This window comes from Betta splendens, chromosome 17, assembly GCF_900634795.4.
Source record: "Betta splendens chromosome 17, fBetSpl5.4, whole genome shotgun sequence".
Lineage (NCBI taxonomy): Eukaryota > Metazoa > Chordata > Actinopteri > Anabantiformes > Osphronemidae > Betta > Betta splendens.
Window position 1 is genome coordinate 1,845,315 of NC_040897.2, and position 17,905 is coordinate 1,863,219.

The following is a 17,905-nucleotide window of genomic DNA, read 5'->3' on the forward strand; positions in this document are numbered from 1 at the left end:
AGTGGCCGTCAACAGAGACACATCCATCGTTTAAGAAGCAGGCTTCAATGTCTGTCTGGAATTAAACAGTCACTCCAAACTACGCTAACTGAGCCTGTGGGTTTTATTCAACGATCAACACTTTTTATAGTCAGATTGAATTAGCTCCATGTTACCTGCGGCTCCAGCCAGTTGTGCTTCTCGGCTCATTAGGAAGTAGCTGAATCAGAACCTACCAGTGTGATTGACCTGAACAGTACCAAGGGAGGCATTAAATGAGCTGCAGCACCAACCAGGCAACGCCATGCTCCCCCCGATTCATGGAGAAGGCTGGTGTCCAACATGAGGCCGCTGGCCCAGACGAGGCCTGCTACAGCTGCCAGTAATCATGTTATTTAGAAGGTAATCATTACTACTCCTGATGCCCAGAATCATCACTTTCATTATGTTTTTATTTAAAGCTGGTCATTTTATTATTATTATTATTATTATTATTATTATTATTATTATTATTATTATTATTATTATTATTATTATTATTATTATTATTATTATTATTATTATTATTATTATTATTATTATTATTATTATTATTATTATTATTCCATATTCATATCTATTTATTCATATAACCTGTAGTAGTAGAATAGTAAAATATTAAAAAGAACTGGTTCTGTGTTCATTGTTTTTTGGGGAATGTTCCTTTTTTGTTGCTGTAAGTCGGCATCTGGTGTTTATCTATAATAACCATAGCTTGGTTCAGCTTATGGGACCTGGCGCCCCAGCTTTGAGGAATATTATTATTTCCGGCATTAACATCCAGATATTCCATATAAATGGCTACTACCCGGTCAGCGGATCGTCTGCCTCCGTGGCACCGGGTCAGGCCCTGTAGCCACTGGAGGAGGCTGAGGCTGAAGCAAAGGCACACGCTCTGGTTGAAGGTGGAAGTCCCTGCGTCACTGGGAGCACTGGGAGCAGCTCCAGGACGTTTGTGTCCCCACTTTCTCCGCCTTCTCCAACAACCCGTGCAGTTGGTTGGGCTGATGGGACCCATCAGTGATTCTCTCTTAATTAGCTGAGAGAGTTGAGGCCAAGTCACTTGTTGCACTGTAGCACTGGAGGAAAGAGGAACGTTTACACAAAGCTAAAGATTCTCATTAAAAAGTTACAAAAAAACTTTAATAAATTAAAAAGTATAAAACTTGAAAGTAAGAGAAGTAAAAGCGCTCATCGTCCAAAGGTGACACAGGTGTTGAAAGTTAATGATGTTATTGCTCAGCTCTCAATAGCACAAAATAGAACCAAACTATTCAGAATCACCAGGATCCCAGAGTATCACAGACACATTCTTGTTTACATTCTGATGTAAAGTAATGAAGTAAAACAACTTTACAAAATATTGTGTTTTTGTGTATTAATATGGTCAGATTTTTATTATAATTGTGAATATGGGGAATTCTGTTTTTTTTTTTTTTCATTTTTTTTTCAATTTAATTCTGATTAAAGTCACTGATTAGTGGATCACTTAATGTTTAGAGATGAAAAGCTATACCAATTTTTGGCTAAAAAAAATACCATCAGGGGTGTTTAACATATTGTACCTAAAATGAATCAAAGGATTCATTGACTCAAAATTTACATCCACTAATCCAGACATATCTCCTAAGAAACGATAATAATTATTGATTACATCTATAAAAGTCATTAATAAATGACAGTGCTGCCATAAAAACACACATCTGTTCTGCTCTTCAATCTTTTACAGTTCAACTGAGTATCTTTAGATTTTTTTTGTCAGGAGTTGAGCTCCACCTTGTGATGATGGATTGTCAAACAAATGAGTTTTATTTATTATTTTGTTTTTATATTTATCAGACTTAAAAATAAAATGGGTTAAAACTTGATTCTGCACATTTATAAATGGATACATTAAATATTATGACTGATCTTTCTCCACAGCTCATTAGGGTTAGACTTGTGCACAATATATATTGGCTGGATATCACTCACTCCTCTTGCTTTACTCCTCCTCACTGTATTAGTAAAATGCACAAAATTATATTAGATAATTTATTATATAAAATTAAAAAAATCATATAAATAAGTAAAAAAACTGTAAATCTACTAATTAAGCAGAAGTAATTGAAATTTTTAATTAATTGAATTAATTAGAAGGGCGTGGCTCGATGACTTAAGGGACTACTGTATAAATGCACTGCTCACAGGCTCTTCAGTAATTCTGGGCCACAGAGTTCTCACACAGTACTTCTGTATGGTGCAAACTGTATTTCTGAGCTCCCCTAATACACAAGGCTAGTGCACATTAGTCGATGACCCAGGAATAAATAGAAACCAAGCCCTAGGTGCAAAATCACTGGCCTGCGTATTGGCAGGTATGAAAATGCAATGAAAACATGCATGTTGTGCATGTGGGTCTGTCGCCTTACGTCTGGTGGTGACGTTACATTAGATATGTTTATTCATACGTAATATAATACACAATACACCTTTAATGTTGGTGTGTTGCCCCACTGAATAAAAACATAAACACAGTTTTGAGTGAGAACAAAGGCATTTTTATCATCTGGAAACTACAACCATTTTAATTTGAGTACTCCTTTTTACACACATATGCATTTAAAGAGTGGCCTCACGTTTACAGTGAAGGTTGTGGTTGTTATTAAGTTCATTTACCACTGATCATGCTTTGTTTTAGAATCTTAGACTCTAATTCATCTGTTGCTTCTATGTGTTTGTCTTGTCTGTCACTGCGTTGCCTTTATAATTACATTGTATAATTAAAATCTAACTTAATTATTTGTTCATAACTTGAACCACTGGGCAGCTCACATGAGCTCACATTTCCATATTTCTGTAACTAATGAAGAATAAAAGAGAGTTTTTAAACTATGTTGAAAGAGAAACACTGTCAACAAACAACAATTTTTATTTATTACAATTAAATACATTTTCAAACAAAAAGTAAAATAATTAACCCAAAACATTCTTCATGTAATAAACTGTCTAAAGCTATAAACTATACTTGATTTGTTCCTTTAAGTGAATCCTGTGGTATTAAACTTTATTTAAATGTTCACTTTTTAAATGTCAAAAGCATTCAACATAGATGAGAGTCCACTATAAACAGTAGGCTGACAGGTTGCTCTGTAGCAGTGCACACATCACCTGCCTCTGTGTGAATGACAGCACCAGTGTCTCCACCCGTCCTCTCACACATCCATCTTCAGGTTTCTGCGTGCAGGTTTAACACCGTTGACTTCATTAATGAGAGAAAACAGGCCAGAACTGTTGAGCTGTTGATGCACACAGGGCTGTGAAGTGGGAAACGCTAGCGGGAAACCATCAGACTGCTGTTCAAAGCAGACTCAAGTGAACCCACACTGGATGAAGCCTTAGTGGCGGTGATGCGAGGGGTAGGAGTCATGCGGCGGATGACTGGAAGCAGGACGCGTGGGAGTTCTGTGCTGACTCGTGTTCTGATGAGCCTGGGACTGGTTGTTGGGATCAAGATGATGGTGGTGATGACTATCATGTAGATGATGAGTGTAATGATTATGAGACTGATGAATGTGGCGTCTGGCTCCAGGTACGTCCTCCTCTACACCATCAGTGTCCAACTGGGCTGAGGTCTGGCTGTTTGTGTTGTTCCTGCCAGTCGTTGCAGTAGAATTTTCCTAGGAAAGAGATAATGTTCTGCATTTATCTTGGAAGTGGCAGTTAGATGGCAAAGAATAAAGAAGGCATAAAGCTGCATGAGCACTGGTCGCAGCTGAAGTGATGCGTGTCACTATTTACACCCACGCGTTTGCATGTGTGCTAGTGTCACGACTCACCGTGCAGTTGCACACGTTTTTCAGGTATGTCGCTCTGATTGCAGCCTCTACGTAGGGCTGCTGCAGGAAACTGTAAGGCAGCACGATGTGGAAGGTGAGAAGGCCGCACCTGGTGGAAACGGGAGAAACTGTATTGCACTGGTTCATTCTAAGCAAGTACATGACACAGACCTTGGAACTTTACATCATATCATATTTTTATATGTTTTTAATATTTATTGTATTCATGTGTTTTACATTTAGAAGAGAAGGTCGTCTGCCTCACCTGTCGTAGACCAGGAAGTCGTCCTTGTCGCCGTCCAGAGCCTCCCACACGTCTGTTTGCAGAGGCGCCTGCTGGTAGACTGGGACCCCGGGGGGGGCCTTTCTCTTCAGTTCCCAGTACATTGCTCTGGACACGGCCTCTCGCTCGTTTACTATCATGAACGACACCTCCGTCAGGTTGCTGCGGTTCAGCTTGTCACGCAGGCCTTTGATGCTACAGACACGCATAAGTAAAAGATTTGAGTTTTCGGTTGAATAAATGGTGATTTTCACGCGTGCATTGTGCATTGGAGACTAACTCTGACAAAGCTTCTGTGCAGTGCTGTTATTTACCTTGCGGCCTGGACCAGACAGAAGTGTCAGCTGGCTTTGAGCAGCGCCACCACCACCACCCTCCCCAGCTGCTCGCTCATGGGCGCCCTCCCCTTGATGTCCCAGTGCGGGGCAGGTTTGCAGATCCTGGAGGCGTCGTTGTCTCCCTCCACCTCCAGCGTGTGATGTGAGCTCCACAGCACTGCTGGCAGGGCCGTGTACAGACACAGCAGCAGGAGGGAGCGCATGGTGCCGTCCTGAGCGCGTCAGAGGAAAGACCACATGACACTTCTTATTTTAACCATTGAGAACCTCCATCAACGGTTTGTGTATTTAAAAGAAACACAAAGCAAAAGCAGCTTTTGAATGGACGTCCTCGTCCTCTGTAGTGACCACTAAAGCTTAACTGCTCCTCCTCCCCCGCTTTATTACAGTAACGTGGCAGGTCCAGGCAGTGTAACCCTGAACAGGAAGGCGTGGCAGCTGTCAGTCACGCTGAACTCAACGGCCACTGATTCTAGAGCCAAACCAGAAAGTGAAGAGTCTTTGTCTTTCTCATCACACGGGAGATAATCAGCAAAACAGGTTGATTATGTGGTAAACAGACCACAAAATTGCTGGGCAGCGGGTCAGACGGGCTGGAGGGGAACAGGCAGGAGGGACAAAGAGGCTCAGAAATATTATAGCCACAAAGAGACCGGTCCGGCTCCGGTCCGTATCATTGGGCACCACGGTTCATTAAAATCACTTAAAGTGGATTGAAAAGGTAAAGTTTACGACCTAAATCACATTTGAATTAGAACATAACGATCTAGAGGACCTGTTCATGACAGAAGCATTAGACGCGTTCAGGCACTAAATTCAGCAGAAGTGCATCAAACCAACATCAAAAGTAGATTTGTGTTTGAAAAACAAAGCTGTTGATATTTTCCAAAATCTGATCATTTTGTAATGAAAATAATCAAATACAGCAACATAATATATAATTTACTCATCAAAAATGAGAACTGAAATGCAGTCAGAGAGAAGTGAACTCCTACCTCCGTCCTGGCTCTGTCCTGTGACCCACATTAGCAGACAGCAAATCTGTGTTGTTTTTAAAGCCTTTGGGGGTTGATCAGCTCTTCCCCCAAATCAAACTACGAAAACAGTGAGGGAGGACAGATAAAGCCACAGTCTGTGTTATGGCAGCACTTGGTGTCCTAACTTCAGTCCTGAACATAGAATGACTATTTGAGTATCGGAGGTTAGGCTACTTCCATTAGAAAGTATCTAAACCAGTAATGCAGGCAGAGCTACAAACACATTATAGTGAGAGAGATGCATTTGGTTTACGTTGATAGATCTGGTCACCTTCATGTCTTACTTGAATGAATCAGTCAAGATGTTTTTCTTTTCTTCTTGACAAGTGTATAAAACAATTTCACACATACTGAAATGTACTGATGGCAGTTCGACTTAACTGTCAGATGAATCATTACGTTAGTCAAGCGTCTACAAATGTTGGAAGGCAAGAAAAAAATGTTAGTGCCAACACTGAGCTTCAGCGCCTGATTCTTATTGGCTTCACATGTTAGGTTTTTAGATTTACAGTAGTTTCCTCAATAACTACTGAATGTGTATCACAGGACTGTGAGCTCTATTTACTACCATAGAAAAGAAGATCTGGGTTTAGGTTGTTTTTGTGTGACACTGACCCCACCACCAAGCAACATTTGCTTTATTACGTGTGAATCAGGCTTTAGACTTTGCAGAGGTGAACTCCACCGTGACAAACAAACCTATGGTTCCACTTTTGTACCACTAGAGAAACCAGAATCAATAACTATCAGCACAATGAGGTCAAACATAACAGCCAAAGAAACAGATATACAACGTACGTGTTTAAATAGATGGTACTTGAATCCTCGTATTCACCCCTTTTACATGTATGCAAGATATTTTTAAGTTCGTTATTATTTAAAAGTTTAACTCCGGTAACAAATCAACTGGAAAACAAACAGCTCATCTTTCACGTGAGCAGTTGCTCAAAGTCCATTCAGGGCCAAGGTAAAATTCACTCTTTATACAAGGTCAACAAAACTTTAACAGAAAGTACACACACCGTTGCTGAGTGCTTTAGTACGTGTTTAATTACTACAGTGGTGTTTAAGGAGTGCTGGTTGGGTTTGTCAGACGTTTTAACTAACTCAACCAAAGAGTAAGTCAGAAAACAATACTCCTAATCTGCTGCTGATATCCAGGACAAACCAACACGCAATCTGTCTTAGTGCAGTGCATCCGTGTGTGTGACAGCGTTAGTGTTGGAATGTAACATGAAAAAAACTCAAGAATTTATGCAAAATGCAGGTTTATTTACTCTAAGTACATTCAAGCATACTGAATATAATCAGGGTTTTAATTACCCGTTTCGACAAAGTGAAAACACACAAAAAGCAGCAAATACTGTAGACTTTGCTCAACCTACGTCTACACTTTACACACAACTTCAACCTCAAACACCACAGGAATAAAGCCACACTGAATGCAACCTCTGCGTTTCACTAAGCAAAGATGCAGTTTGTCTGTAGTGGTGCATGTCACAAGCGCAGCCATGTGACCTCTCAAATCTGTAAATGATCTCAAGAACCTTGTGAGCAGAAGAATCATTGTGTTCAAAGCGGGGACAAGGAGAATAACATGCCTGTTTTAGCTGATGCTACAAATTCTGCGCGTTCTTCTTCAGGTTGGAGGTTGGAGCCCGCAGGGATCAGGACAAAATACCTATGAGTTCCTCATGGTCGCGGTCCCCGTCGCCGTCCGTGGGGCTGTCACAGGTGGCCATGAGGCCCAGGCCCAGCTCTGCCAGCTCCTCGCAGCTCATGTCGGTCGTCACCATGATCTTGGTTTCAACGCGGTTACACAGAGTCCTGTAGGAGGGCAACGGGTAGCCCAGTTCTCTAAGGTACTCGTAACCCTTGGAGCCCACTGCACAGCGAAGCTTGCGGGCCTTCAGGATGGTCTCCGGGGACCAGACAGCGCGTCGGGAGCGCTTCGTGAGCGAAAGGGCCCGAATCTGATCCTCGTAGAGAAAGTTCTGAAGACCTTTTTCAATCCGGTCAAGACGATATAGACGTTTCTTCATCTCCTCTGCCTTGACACAGACAAAAAGAAAACATGGTGTATGAACGATAGTGAATTATTATTGATAATTTCATCACTTAGCTTAAAATGATAAGTTTATAGAACAGCGCCAATAGACTTAAGACATCATTATAGCCAAACTCAATTAAACAGGAAAACTGGTCTGTACAGCCACTGCTAAAGAAAAGAGATTCCGGAAACTAGACAAATACATTAGGAACTCTACCAGTAATGATCCCACCTCCTTCTGTAACCGCGCAGTGTGCTGCAGCTCTTGCTCCAGCTGCTTCCTCAGGTGCTGACACTGTGTGCAGCACAGCTGCTCCTCAGCCGCTGCATCCTCCTCCTCGGCGCCGGGCAGAGGGGTGCGTCGGGCGTAGCCGTGGTCCCCGAAGCTCAGCTCCTTCTCCACTGCAGGCACAAAGCAACCGTCGTATTATCGCTACAAACAATGTTTGTGTCATGGTGGGTGTAAGAAGACATGCCATGCAGTTATTTAATGACAGTCAGCAGTTCTGAGCCTCCGGGGAGCGGAAATAACAAACAAACCTCTGTTTGTCTGTCAAATTTCTGTTGACTGTTAACCACCAAGAAGCAGAATAGCCATAAAGTGTCTGTGTCACTGTTATAGTGGCCTTTTGAATCCAAATTGGTTTATATTTTGTGTATAATCATGATTTTAGTAGAGATGTTTAAAACGACAAAAACTATCTCGACTTGGAAAACGTCCTGTAAAATTAAAAGCACGCGCGCGTTAGTGGGACTGGCACGCGCGGAAGGGCTCACGTGGCTCGTGTTTGAGGGGCAGCAGGATGGCGTGGAACGGCGCGGCGACCGCGGGGAACGGAGCGTCTCCGACGTGGAACAGAGTGGGGATGGCGTTGGGTTTGAGCTTCTTCCCCCCCGCGGGAGACCTGGCGACCTCCTCGAACTGGCTCTGCTCGAAGTGGTCCTTCACAAGCAGGAGGAGAGTCGCACACAGCGCATTCACACAATTACAACCATCACTTTGCATTCCAAATGCGATTGTCGCGTGTATCTTTGCGTCGTCCGCACAGGCGCGTTTTAAATCGGCCGCATTCGTTCAGACGCAGATGCCTCGGTTTAAACTTACTTGACACAGTCTTGAGTGTGGAGTTGGTTCAAAGTCCCGGCGACAGTTCACCACCCATTTCTTCTTGCGAGCGGGGTCTTTGGGGAACCGAAACAGCTGTTTGCCGATGCTGGTTGAGTTGGAGCAGTTCGGAGCGGAGCAGCCTCCCATCGCAGCGCGTTCACCGGGCGGCGAGGTTGAATTCGGCGGATTTGAACTTAGCTCAGGGATTTAAATCATTACTCTTCGCTGACGACCTGCGCAGCGACTAGATTATACATGTCAACGTCTACATTAAACGTTCACTTACGGAAACTAGAGCGTCGTCCAGCATATTAGTGCAGCGGTAATTTATGGATAAAATATAAGATACTGTGTCAGAGATAAAATATTTTTGACTTGTTAGAGCCAAAATGGCGCTCCTTCTCGAAGGCTAAATTTGGTGACGTTTGTTTAGGTGTGTCTGATCGCCTGCTTGAAAATTATTTTAATTGCAAACTATTAAATATATCAGACGTTTTTCAATAAAATTACACATTGATCGAGGTAAGTCTTGTATTATTTATGTGTAAGTATGCGTTTTGTTATCATTTGAGGGAGGTATATTTATTTGTGCTCAGGCAATAGTACTGCTACTCTTCGTCACAGGACCCAGAAGTCATGGAAGCACGTTGAAATGTTTACGGCTGGAAAGCTGAACGCTGCCTTTAGAATACGGTTTATTGGTTAGAAATAACTGCATTGTATGCAAATACAGCTTCGAACGTAGGCAACAAGCAGGATATTCTTGAAGGTTGCTGATAATAAAAACGTTGGAAGGTAGTTAACTTCAAATCCATTACTGCAACAGTTGGCAGGTAACTGTTAACTGTGCATGAAAAGGAGCTGGTAACTTTTTTAGAGTTAAGGCAAACATGGTGTCGTCGTTTGTCGTTCCAATTATTGACGTTCAGAATGATAACTTCAAAGAGCTTTGGCCTGCTATGGTTGTCGCTATTAAAACGTCTTCTTTCGTTGCACTAGATACGGTAAGTGCACAGCTGTATCGGAGTTGTATTGACCTGCAACAGTGTTTGTGGAATTAAACCTAGCTTTATTTTTCTCGGTAACTCGTGGCTTGTGTATTGGTAATGTGGCAGATGAATCATAATGAAATAAGTGTTAAATGGGAGAACTGATTGTGTTGTTTCAGGAGCTGAGTGGTCTTGGAAACAGGAAGTCTCTGCTCGCAGAGTAAGTTTAAACAGTGATCATCTTTTTCTCTCGCTTACTACAAATAACATTAAGAGAACTTCAAAACACGAGGATGTGAAATGTGTTTCTGCTTTTCCTTGCTGTATTGCCTTGATCAGATCTATAGAGGACAGATATAAAGCCATATGTCATGCAGCTCGCTCTCGCTCCATCCTCTCCCTGGGCATTGCCTGCTACAAGAAACTTGATGACAAGGTAGAACAAGATGCTGCGTTTGTGTACCATTTCAAACAGTTGTTTACTGGACAGTTACTGTAGGTGACTCAGAGAATTTGCTGTTGTAAAATAATTACCTATTAACATCTTCTGTTTCTTTCTTTTTTTTAGGCTGAAGATGCATATCTGGTCCAGGTCTATAACCTCACTCTACTGTGCTCAGAAGAGTACATCATAGAGCCCCAGTCAGTCCAGTTTCTGGTGCAGCATGGATTTGACTTCAACCAACAGTATGCTCATGGAATCCCATACTGCAAGGGAAATAATAAGGTGACAATGGCTTATGGTTCTCTGAGCTGTACTGGACAATCTGTGCTTTGCCCACTGTCCATTGCATCTTAATTCTATGTTCATTTTGTGTATATGAAATACACTATTATCTAATATTTTTTTTCTTTTTCTTTGTAAGGATCGATCAGACGATCGGGGTGTGCACATCAGGGCGTTGTTCACTGAACTGCTCCGTGCGAGGAAGCCAGTCGTGCTCCACAATGGCCTGATTGACATGGCTTTCCTTTACCAGGTAGCAAACTTAACTTTATCTTTTAGTTGTGTCACGCTATTAAAACGTTAATATTAAACCATTATGGGATGTACTCGTTGGAAACAGTTTGTCATCCGTTTTATAATTGGTGCTTTAAATTGTTACTTTTACCTAGTGCTTCTATGCTCACGTGCCTGAGCGTCTGGCCACCTTCACAGCTGACCTGTCTGAAATGTTTCCTGCTGGAATTTATGACACTAAATACATCACTGAATTTGAGCTCCGGCTCTCTGCATCCTATCTGGAGTATGCCTATAAGAAATGGTAAGCATAGCTTTATAGTATAGTGTGGGCAGGGTTACTTTCATTCTGGCTCACTCACTGACTTCTCTTTAACTCTTTAATTCTCATTAATTTTTCTATACATCCTCGTATGGTGACCAAAACATCAAACCTGCATGTTAAGATAGAATGTAGACTCTAGTAAGACTTCACCAACCCAACTGTGAATTCAATGATAAATATTTAGCGTCTGTACCTTTTTATGCATTTAACACATCTTCAGATTACTTTTATTCAAATTGAAATAAAATACTATATTAAATACTTTTGAATTCTGAACATGAAGCAACTGCACTATGTATTTGTTATATTGTACTTATTTTTGCCATAATATGCCTTTGCCTTTGTGTCATGTTTTAATTTGATACATATTGGTACACATCGTAACTCATCATCATGTTTGTCATAATATTGCTCCTCTCTAATTCCTCTTAACGTTTTCGCCTTTGTCCAGTAAGCTGGATAACAGTCGTGGTGTGACCTCCACAGGGACTACACCTCATATTCAGGTGGAGTTCTGTCAATATGCCAAGCAAATGTCCAGCTATGTGGACTACAGACCGTGTCCAGCTGTCACCTCGGCCGATGGACACACGGAAACCTGTCAGCGCTTCTCTGTGAGTTTCTGCACCTTTAAACATTTTTAGAGAAGACTTTCTAGTTTTGACACTGTCCTACTGTGAAATACAGTGGTACAGGTACATTTTAACATCTGCAAAAAATGATTCACACTGAGGATTCTTTTCTGTGTAATTTTTATTAACTAAGCATGTGGTTGTCTGATAGGCATTTGGCTGGTGTCCAAATGGCAACCAGTGTCCATTATCTCATGACACTGACCTTATCGTTCTCCAAGACGAGAAAAGTAAAGAGGACAAGAGGAAAAAGAGAAAGAGGCAAAAGAAGAAGCGGTCTAGAGAAGAGGTAGAGGAAAGCTCCAGTGTATGTGAAGGTGCCCCTTGTAACAAGTTACCCCACATGGAGGTGGATACCGATGAAACACCGGATGTCCAGCATGTGGCCTGCTCTGACAACATGCAATCCAATGAAGGAGACAGCATGAAAACAGGCAGCCAGGGGATCAGTGTGTGTGAAGGCAACGGAGACTGCACCCAGACTAACAACACAGTCAATACAAATGACCAAAGTAAAACAGGAGGAGACAGTGAAAATAATGAACACATCAAAAAGGCAGACAGTCAGAAAAAGAAAGCTGATGCAGGAACGCACCGAGCAGGGTTTGATGCCTTCATGACAGGATTCATCTTTGCCTACTCACATAGGCTCATCAAGTCAGAAGGAGTGGAAGCTGATGTACAGGAGAAAGAGCAGACCTGGCTCCCTAGTTGTCTCAATAAGGTCTACCTAAGCGGCAAGGCGACTCCTCTCAACGTGGTCAAAAGCACCTTCTCAAAGTCGTCCAAGGCCCATGTCCAGAAGATGGAGATGGTGTGGAGTGAGAGGATGTAGATTATTATCAATTTTACTGTACTATTCATGCACCTCAGTGTATCAGTCCAGTCGACTTATGCTTCAGTGACATTTAATGTAATATTAGAATGAGGGAGACAGTTTTTTTCCATCTTAATTGCTAAAACTCAGGTAGAGATTTTATTTTCTGCTTTCAGGTCAACATTTTGTTTAATTTGACCTGACCTTTTTTGGCCTGTTAGTCAAATATTGGTATGCTAAACATTAATATTATTATTTCAGCAGCACTTGTGATAACTTTTTTCTTTTAAATAAAGATGTTGAACATTTGATGACAGTAATTGTGTGCTTTGGTTTGTTTGTTAGATGGAAAAACAGTAATACAAGGTCAGTTGAAGCACTGATACCTACGAAAAAAGGCTCTATTCAAGACTCAAAAAACATTATTAATCCCAGTGGGAAATTGCTATGCCTCATTTTGATTGTGCTTAACCCAGACAGACACAAGGGGATAGATGGGAACCACAAACATTAACCATATGCAACTATCAGGGAACCACCAACATTAACCATATGCAACTATCAGGGAAACAGCAACAATAGCAAAAATAGAAATAATATCCTTATTATACCAACACAGATGTATTGTACTGTACAGTACCTTCCATCTGTTCAAGACCTGCACTTCGACGTGCAGGTTGGATGACAGCTGATCCCTCCCACCCTGGACATGGACTCTTGAGCCACTTCCCTCGGGTAGAAGGTTAAGGTCCATTTGGACCAGAACCTCCCATCACAAAGACAAAGACTGTCCATGTTCTGTATCACAATCCTGCCTCGTGCATTTACTGATCCATTCTGCACTGTTGTTTAACTACTTTTTTATAACCTTCTGCACATACATCACTGTTATACACAATGATGTTTATGTCCCTTATGTTCCATGTACAGTAATTACCAAATCACTGAAGCAAATTCCTAATATGGTAAACCTTCACTATACACGGCAATAATCAAGTTTCGGATTTTATTGTGTTACCTTTAGAAATTAGACACATACATATGCATAGATAGGTCTAATTATCTGTCCAGCCAACAGAACCCTCAGAAAGGAGAGGAGTTCTGTTCCCGGAGGTTTTCGTGTCTATCAACCCAAGAAGAGGAACAAAAGACCATGGGAAGATGTCGTCTGAAACTCTTGACGTCTCCAAGAGTGAAACCACACAGTTGTCAGGACAGAGGACAGACGTGCCGTTTGTTTAAGTCCCGGCCCGCACTCCGCTCCAGCTGGTGGCGCTAACGCACCAGAACGTCGTTTGCCAACCGCCAATGACCACAGAAGAAGAGGCGCTCCGTGGAGCGGAAGCTAACAGTCCGCTGTCAAACGAGCCGTCTCCTACCGCCGCACCGCGCCTCCGTTAACGTGTTCTGTGTGTTTGTTTTCTCTTACAACAGCCAGATGACCCGCACGTCCACAGTTGTGAAGGGCAGCAGCTGATACGCAGAAATGGCGGACACAGAGATGGATTATAACATCGTGTTTCCAGATGCGGGGACATCTGGTGAGCAGCGTCCCATTGTACTGTTCATGCTAACGGTGCTAACGAGCCTCGGCGGGAGGACGTAGGCAGTGTAGCCTAGCTCGACGCGACGGCTCGTTAACGCGCTGTGTGCTGTTTTCAGAGAGACACTGGCGCGGGACCAAGGAGCCGGTGGTGGTTCTGCTGGGCTGGGCCGGCTGCAAAGACAAGCACCTCTCCAAATACAGCTCCATCTACAACGAGCGGGTCCGCGCCGCCTGAGCCGCCGGCTGCGTCGTCCTTTTGCGCCGTCCCACGCTGACCTGTGTCCGTTTCTCTCCCTCCAGGGCTGTGTCACCATCCGCTACACGGCTCCGCTGAAGACGGTCTTCATCTCCGAGTCGTTCGGCTACAAGGAGCTGAGCAGCACCGCCCGCAAGCTGCTGGAGATCCTGTACGACTACGAGGTGGAGAATAGTCCCATTTTCTTCCACGTATTCAGCAACGGCGGCTTCATGCTGTACCGCTACGTTGTGGAACTGTTGTACAGCGACAGGCATTTCAGCCCCCTGTGTGTGATCGGGGCCGTGCTCGACAGCGCCCCCGGCGGTGGGAACGTCCGCGGGGCGCTGCGTGCGCTGACGGCCACGTTGGGCCCCAACGTCAGTCCCGTTCTGAGGTACTTTCTTCTGGGGCTTTTTGCTGTGACCGTCTTCCTGCTGCGAATCGTTCTGTATCCCGTGACCAAGTACGTCCACAAGAACCACTACGATGCTGTGCGCGACAGCCCCCCGGCGTGGCCTCACCTCTGCTTGTTCTCCAGAGCCGACCAGGTGATCAGGCACGCGGACGTCACGCTCTTCATGGAGGCGCTGAGGCTCAAGGGCACCCCGGTGGACAGCTGCGATTTTGTCTCCAGCGCCCACGTCAGTCATTTGCGGGCCTTTCCTGAGCAGTACACCCAGAAGTGCAGCGACTTCCTCATTAATTGCATGAAGGACGTTGCCGAGATGAAGAAGAGACACCGAATTCAAAATCAGTGAAGCAGGTTTTGCCGGAAAGAAGAGATGTGAAGAGAGAACATCAAGAACAACACAAGTGAAGAATGAAATCTGGCAACTTGGCCAGAATTTCGGTCCTAGTGCACATCTTGAAAGTGTTCCACAGGCGTGGCGTAGGTCTGCTGTGCTCAGTCCATGTGTGGGAAACCAGCCATAAGGAATACTGCAACCCGCACCCCGGACACGAAGGCCTGTCGCCACCTCTTCAAGTGTATCACATGTAAAAAAAGGAATAAAGATGGAGAAATTAGGACTTTAATAACTTAGAATAATTTAAATGGTATTTATTATTGCTGTGAAATGTGATGAATAGATTAGTAGTAGTGATTACTAAAGCTCACTGGGTTGGATCATTTTGTATTGACATTTTGTATTCAAATTTCAAATGTATTTCGGCTCTTAAATCTCACAATTTGCCCTTCATGTGAGATCACAAGGGTGCCAGCAATGAAGGTAACGATTAAATAATTGAAAACATTAATTTTTAATGTTTTCTTTGACTACTAGTTCAAGTGCTCCACAAACTGTTGAACAGCCCACACATTTGATTTAGTTGAAGGGATAAGTGGATGATGAATGTAAACCGTATATCCAGCACTAATGTGTTATTTCAACTTATGTGCCTTCAATAAATCTGATTGTTAATAGAAACGTATGGTTTAGCTGGCTGATTGTATAAACACTTTAATTTTGGATATTTTTGTTCAGCTCATACGGTTCTTTCAATGGCACATTTATCTTTTCTTTCTGCTACCAAACAATCACACTTTGATGGCTATTTCTTTCAAACCTTTTCTCTAACAATAATAGCAGTTCTTATACAGTTAAATTATTGATATTGTAATGCAATTATATTAATATTTATTATCTTCCTGTCATTGTTATTTGCTATAAATTCAGTCAGATACTGTAACCACGGTAGTAATATTATTTGTTTGAATCCCACAATGTCCTCAGAACCGTTTGGGGTTGAGAGCAACTCAAAGCAATGAAAAGTGAAGAAAGAAAAGAAATCTGTCCCCACAGTGTGTCGGCCAAGAGCATGGCTCTGAATTGTTCCAGCAGGGATGGTTCTGAATGCCTACAACACGTCAGATGTGGCATTTGGAAGAGGGAGTGGGTGGCATTTATCTGATGCCAGGTCCGGCCCTGGCACTTCATGCATCACGTAGAGCCGCTTGGAGGAAGGAGAGGAAGAGCAAAGTTTACGCATCAGCACAGACTGATGAACACTCGTGTGCAGACTCTGTCATGTTTAAAAGTTTGAAAACTCCAGTGGGCTTCTTCAGCGTCAGCATTATTATGTATTGCTCAATAATTTTTAATATCTAAGCACAGATATACAAATTAATAATGACTTGTTATTCATTATAATGTAAACTATATCCTTTACCATAGCACATGTATTGCATTATATTACTATGTTATAGTTGTTTTATTAAGGAGAAACAACAAACTAAAACACATTAATAAGTTTGCTCTTCCCCGATACAATAAGCGCCGTATTCCTAAAGAGGGCAGCATTGCCTCACTGTTGCCCCCACAGTGACGGACACTATAATCGGCAGATACTTGACTGAAGCTCCAGAAGGATAATGACAGACAGTGTTTTAAAAGATGTTGTGTTCATTGTGAATTAAAAAATAAGTGGAAACTCGTGCTGTATTTGTGCACAAAGAAACAACCTCTACAGCTCAACAGCAGTAATACTTTGCTACAGTTCCTCTCATTTTAAAGTGGGGGGTGGTAATAACTGTAGGGAAAGACAAAAATAAGAGACTAGATGGATGTGGAAAAAATGCAATAACACCCGCTCTGAGAAACGCACTGAAAGAAGAAATTACCCTGTGGAAGTTAATGAAGTTTCACAAGTTGATGAGGGGAAAATTGCAGAGAAAAGGGGTCAGCGCTTTCTCTTTAGCCTTTTCCTGTTCCATGGAAAATGGCTGCGGTCAAGATCCATACTTTTAGAGGACGCTCGGCGCTCCAACACTAAGATGGAGAGAGAGAGATGGCAAGAGAGCACCAAGATTAATGGTATTAAGTGGTAGCACTTGGCAATGTAGTAACATATCGTCTATGTTCTCTATTGCGCGCTGATAGTTTCATAGACCTTGGCTTCACGCATTGACTTTTAGCTGTGATTTACAGAATTCAAATAATCCCAGGGGCTTTTTATCAAGGCCTGATCGGGAATCTTCACTATGGAGTCGTGTCCGTGCCAGTTGTGTCAAAATATGCGGTCGTCTTCTTCAAGCGTGTTGCTGTTGGTCTTGTGCATTTGCAGTTGCTGGTTATCGCACAAAGCCCAAATCTGAACTTTCCTCGAGCGATCCGTTTATTCTGTGCAGCACCCGCTTCTGGGTTAATGTCACTACCGGTGGAAGCCACCGTCGTGCTCATATACACGGTGACATTTGGGATGTGAATCCGCTTCTAGATCATTGGGTGGGCACGTGCACTATGTTATCTGACAGGCAAGCACACGCTCATGCACATTAGATGGAATCTAATGGCAAAGCTCGCTCCCGGTTTTTCCATGATCTGGAATCATTTTGTATAATGTTTGACATTTTGATTTGAGGGCTGACATGCTGTGATTTTCGAGTCTGTGATAACAATGACATTTTTCCACTGATTTTTTCCACTTGACTGCAATAATGCAGAACAAGAATTTGTTATTTATACAGCGGATAGTTTCATATATAGTAATTCTCCATTGTATTTATTCTTGTCCTACTCCAATTTGTTTCCCTCCTCACAGTCACGCGTTCAGGTCCAGGTGTGTCATGCTGTCGTTTCCAAGGGACACGCGCTAATAAATCCTCGCTTTACTCTTTCGCTCCACGGGAGAAGCCTTATGATCAAGTTGAGCAGGAAGCCGAGGAGAAGTCACTCGAGTCACCCTCTCTTCCCTAATGAGCAAATTGTCCCGTGGATGCTGAGTTCCAGACAGCGTGAGCCCTTCC

At 42.8% G+C, this 17,905-nt stretch overlaps 4 protein-coding genes across 5 annotated transcripts; 2 read left to right on the plus strand and 2 right to left on the minus strand.

The window, feature by feature from the left end:
• Positions 1-2,913: 2,913 nt before the first annotated feature.
• selenop2 (selenoprotein P2) lies at positions 2,914-5,580 on the minus strand. Its single transcript, XM_029131474.3, has 5 exons — positions 5,453-5,580; positions 4,434-4,669; positions 4,102-4,314; positions 3,837-3,945; positions 2,914-3,677 (listed from the first exon to the last, which is right to left on the minus strand). The coding sequence occupies exons 2-5, from the start codon at positions 4,658-4,660 to the stop codon at positions 3,396-3,398; spliced, it is 831 nt and encodes a 276-aa protein (XP_028987307.1). The 5' UTR covers positions 4,661-4,669; positions 5,453-5,580; the 3' UTR covers positions 2,914-3,395.
• Positions 5,581-6,745: 1,165 nt separating this feature from the next.
• Positions 6,746-8,799, minus strand: si:ch73-382f3.1 (uncharacterized protein LOC100151273 homolog). The gene is made up of 4 exons (XM_029131471.3): positions 8,650-8,799; positions 8,322-8,487; positions 7,777-7,946; positions 6,746-7,545 (listed from the first exon to the last, which is right to left on the minus strand). The coding sequence occupies exons 1-4, from the start codon at positions 8,797-8,799 to the stop codon at positions 7,162-7,164; spliced, it is 870 nt and encodes a 289-aa protein (XP_028987304.1). The 3' UTR covers positions 6,746-7,161.
• Positions 8,800-9,064: 265 nt separating this feature from the next.
• toe1 (target of EGR1, exonuclease) lies at positions 9,065-12,692 on the plus strand. Its single transcript, XM_029131470.3, has 8 exons — positions 9,065-9,656; positions 9,821-9,861; positions 9,981-10,077; positions 10,210-10,368; positions 10,508-10,621; positions 10,758-10,906; positions 11,379-11,541; positions 11,711-12,692. Exons 1-8 carry the CDS (start codon positions 9,543-9,545, stop codon positions 12,392-12,394), a joined length of 1,521 nt encoding a protein of 506 aa, XP_028987303.1. The 5' UTR covers positions 9,065-9,542; the 3' UTR covers positions 12,395-12,692.
• Positions 12,693-13,374: 682 nt separating this feature from the next.
• On the plus strand, positions 13,375-15,587 carry tmem53 (transmembrane protein 53). Of its 2 annotated transcripts, XM_029131473.3 has the most exons (4): positions 13,375-13,917; positions 14,039-14,142; positions 14,223-14,623; positions 14,699-15,587. In XM_029131473.3, exons 1-4 carry the CDS (start codon positions 13,863-13,865, stop codon positions 14,916-14,918), a joined length of 780 nt encoding a protein of 259 aa, XP_028987306.1. In that variant the 5' UTR covers positions 13,375-13,862; the 3' UTR covers positions 14,919-15,587. The 2 variants fall into 2 exon arrangements, with proteins under 2 accessions (XP_028987306.1, XP_028987305.1); XM_029131472.3 differs by having other exon boundaries at positions 13,380-13,917; positions 14,223-15,587.
• Positions 15,588-17,905: the final 2,318 nt, after the last annotated feature.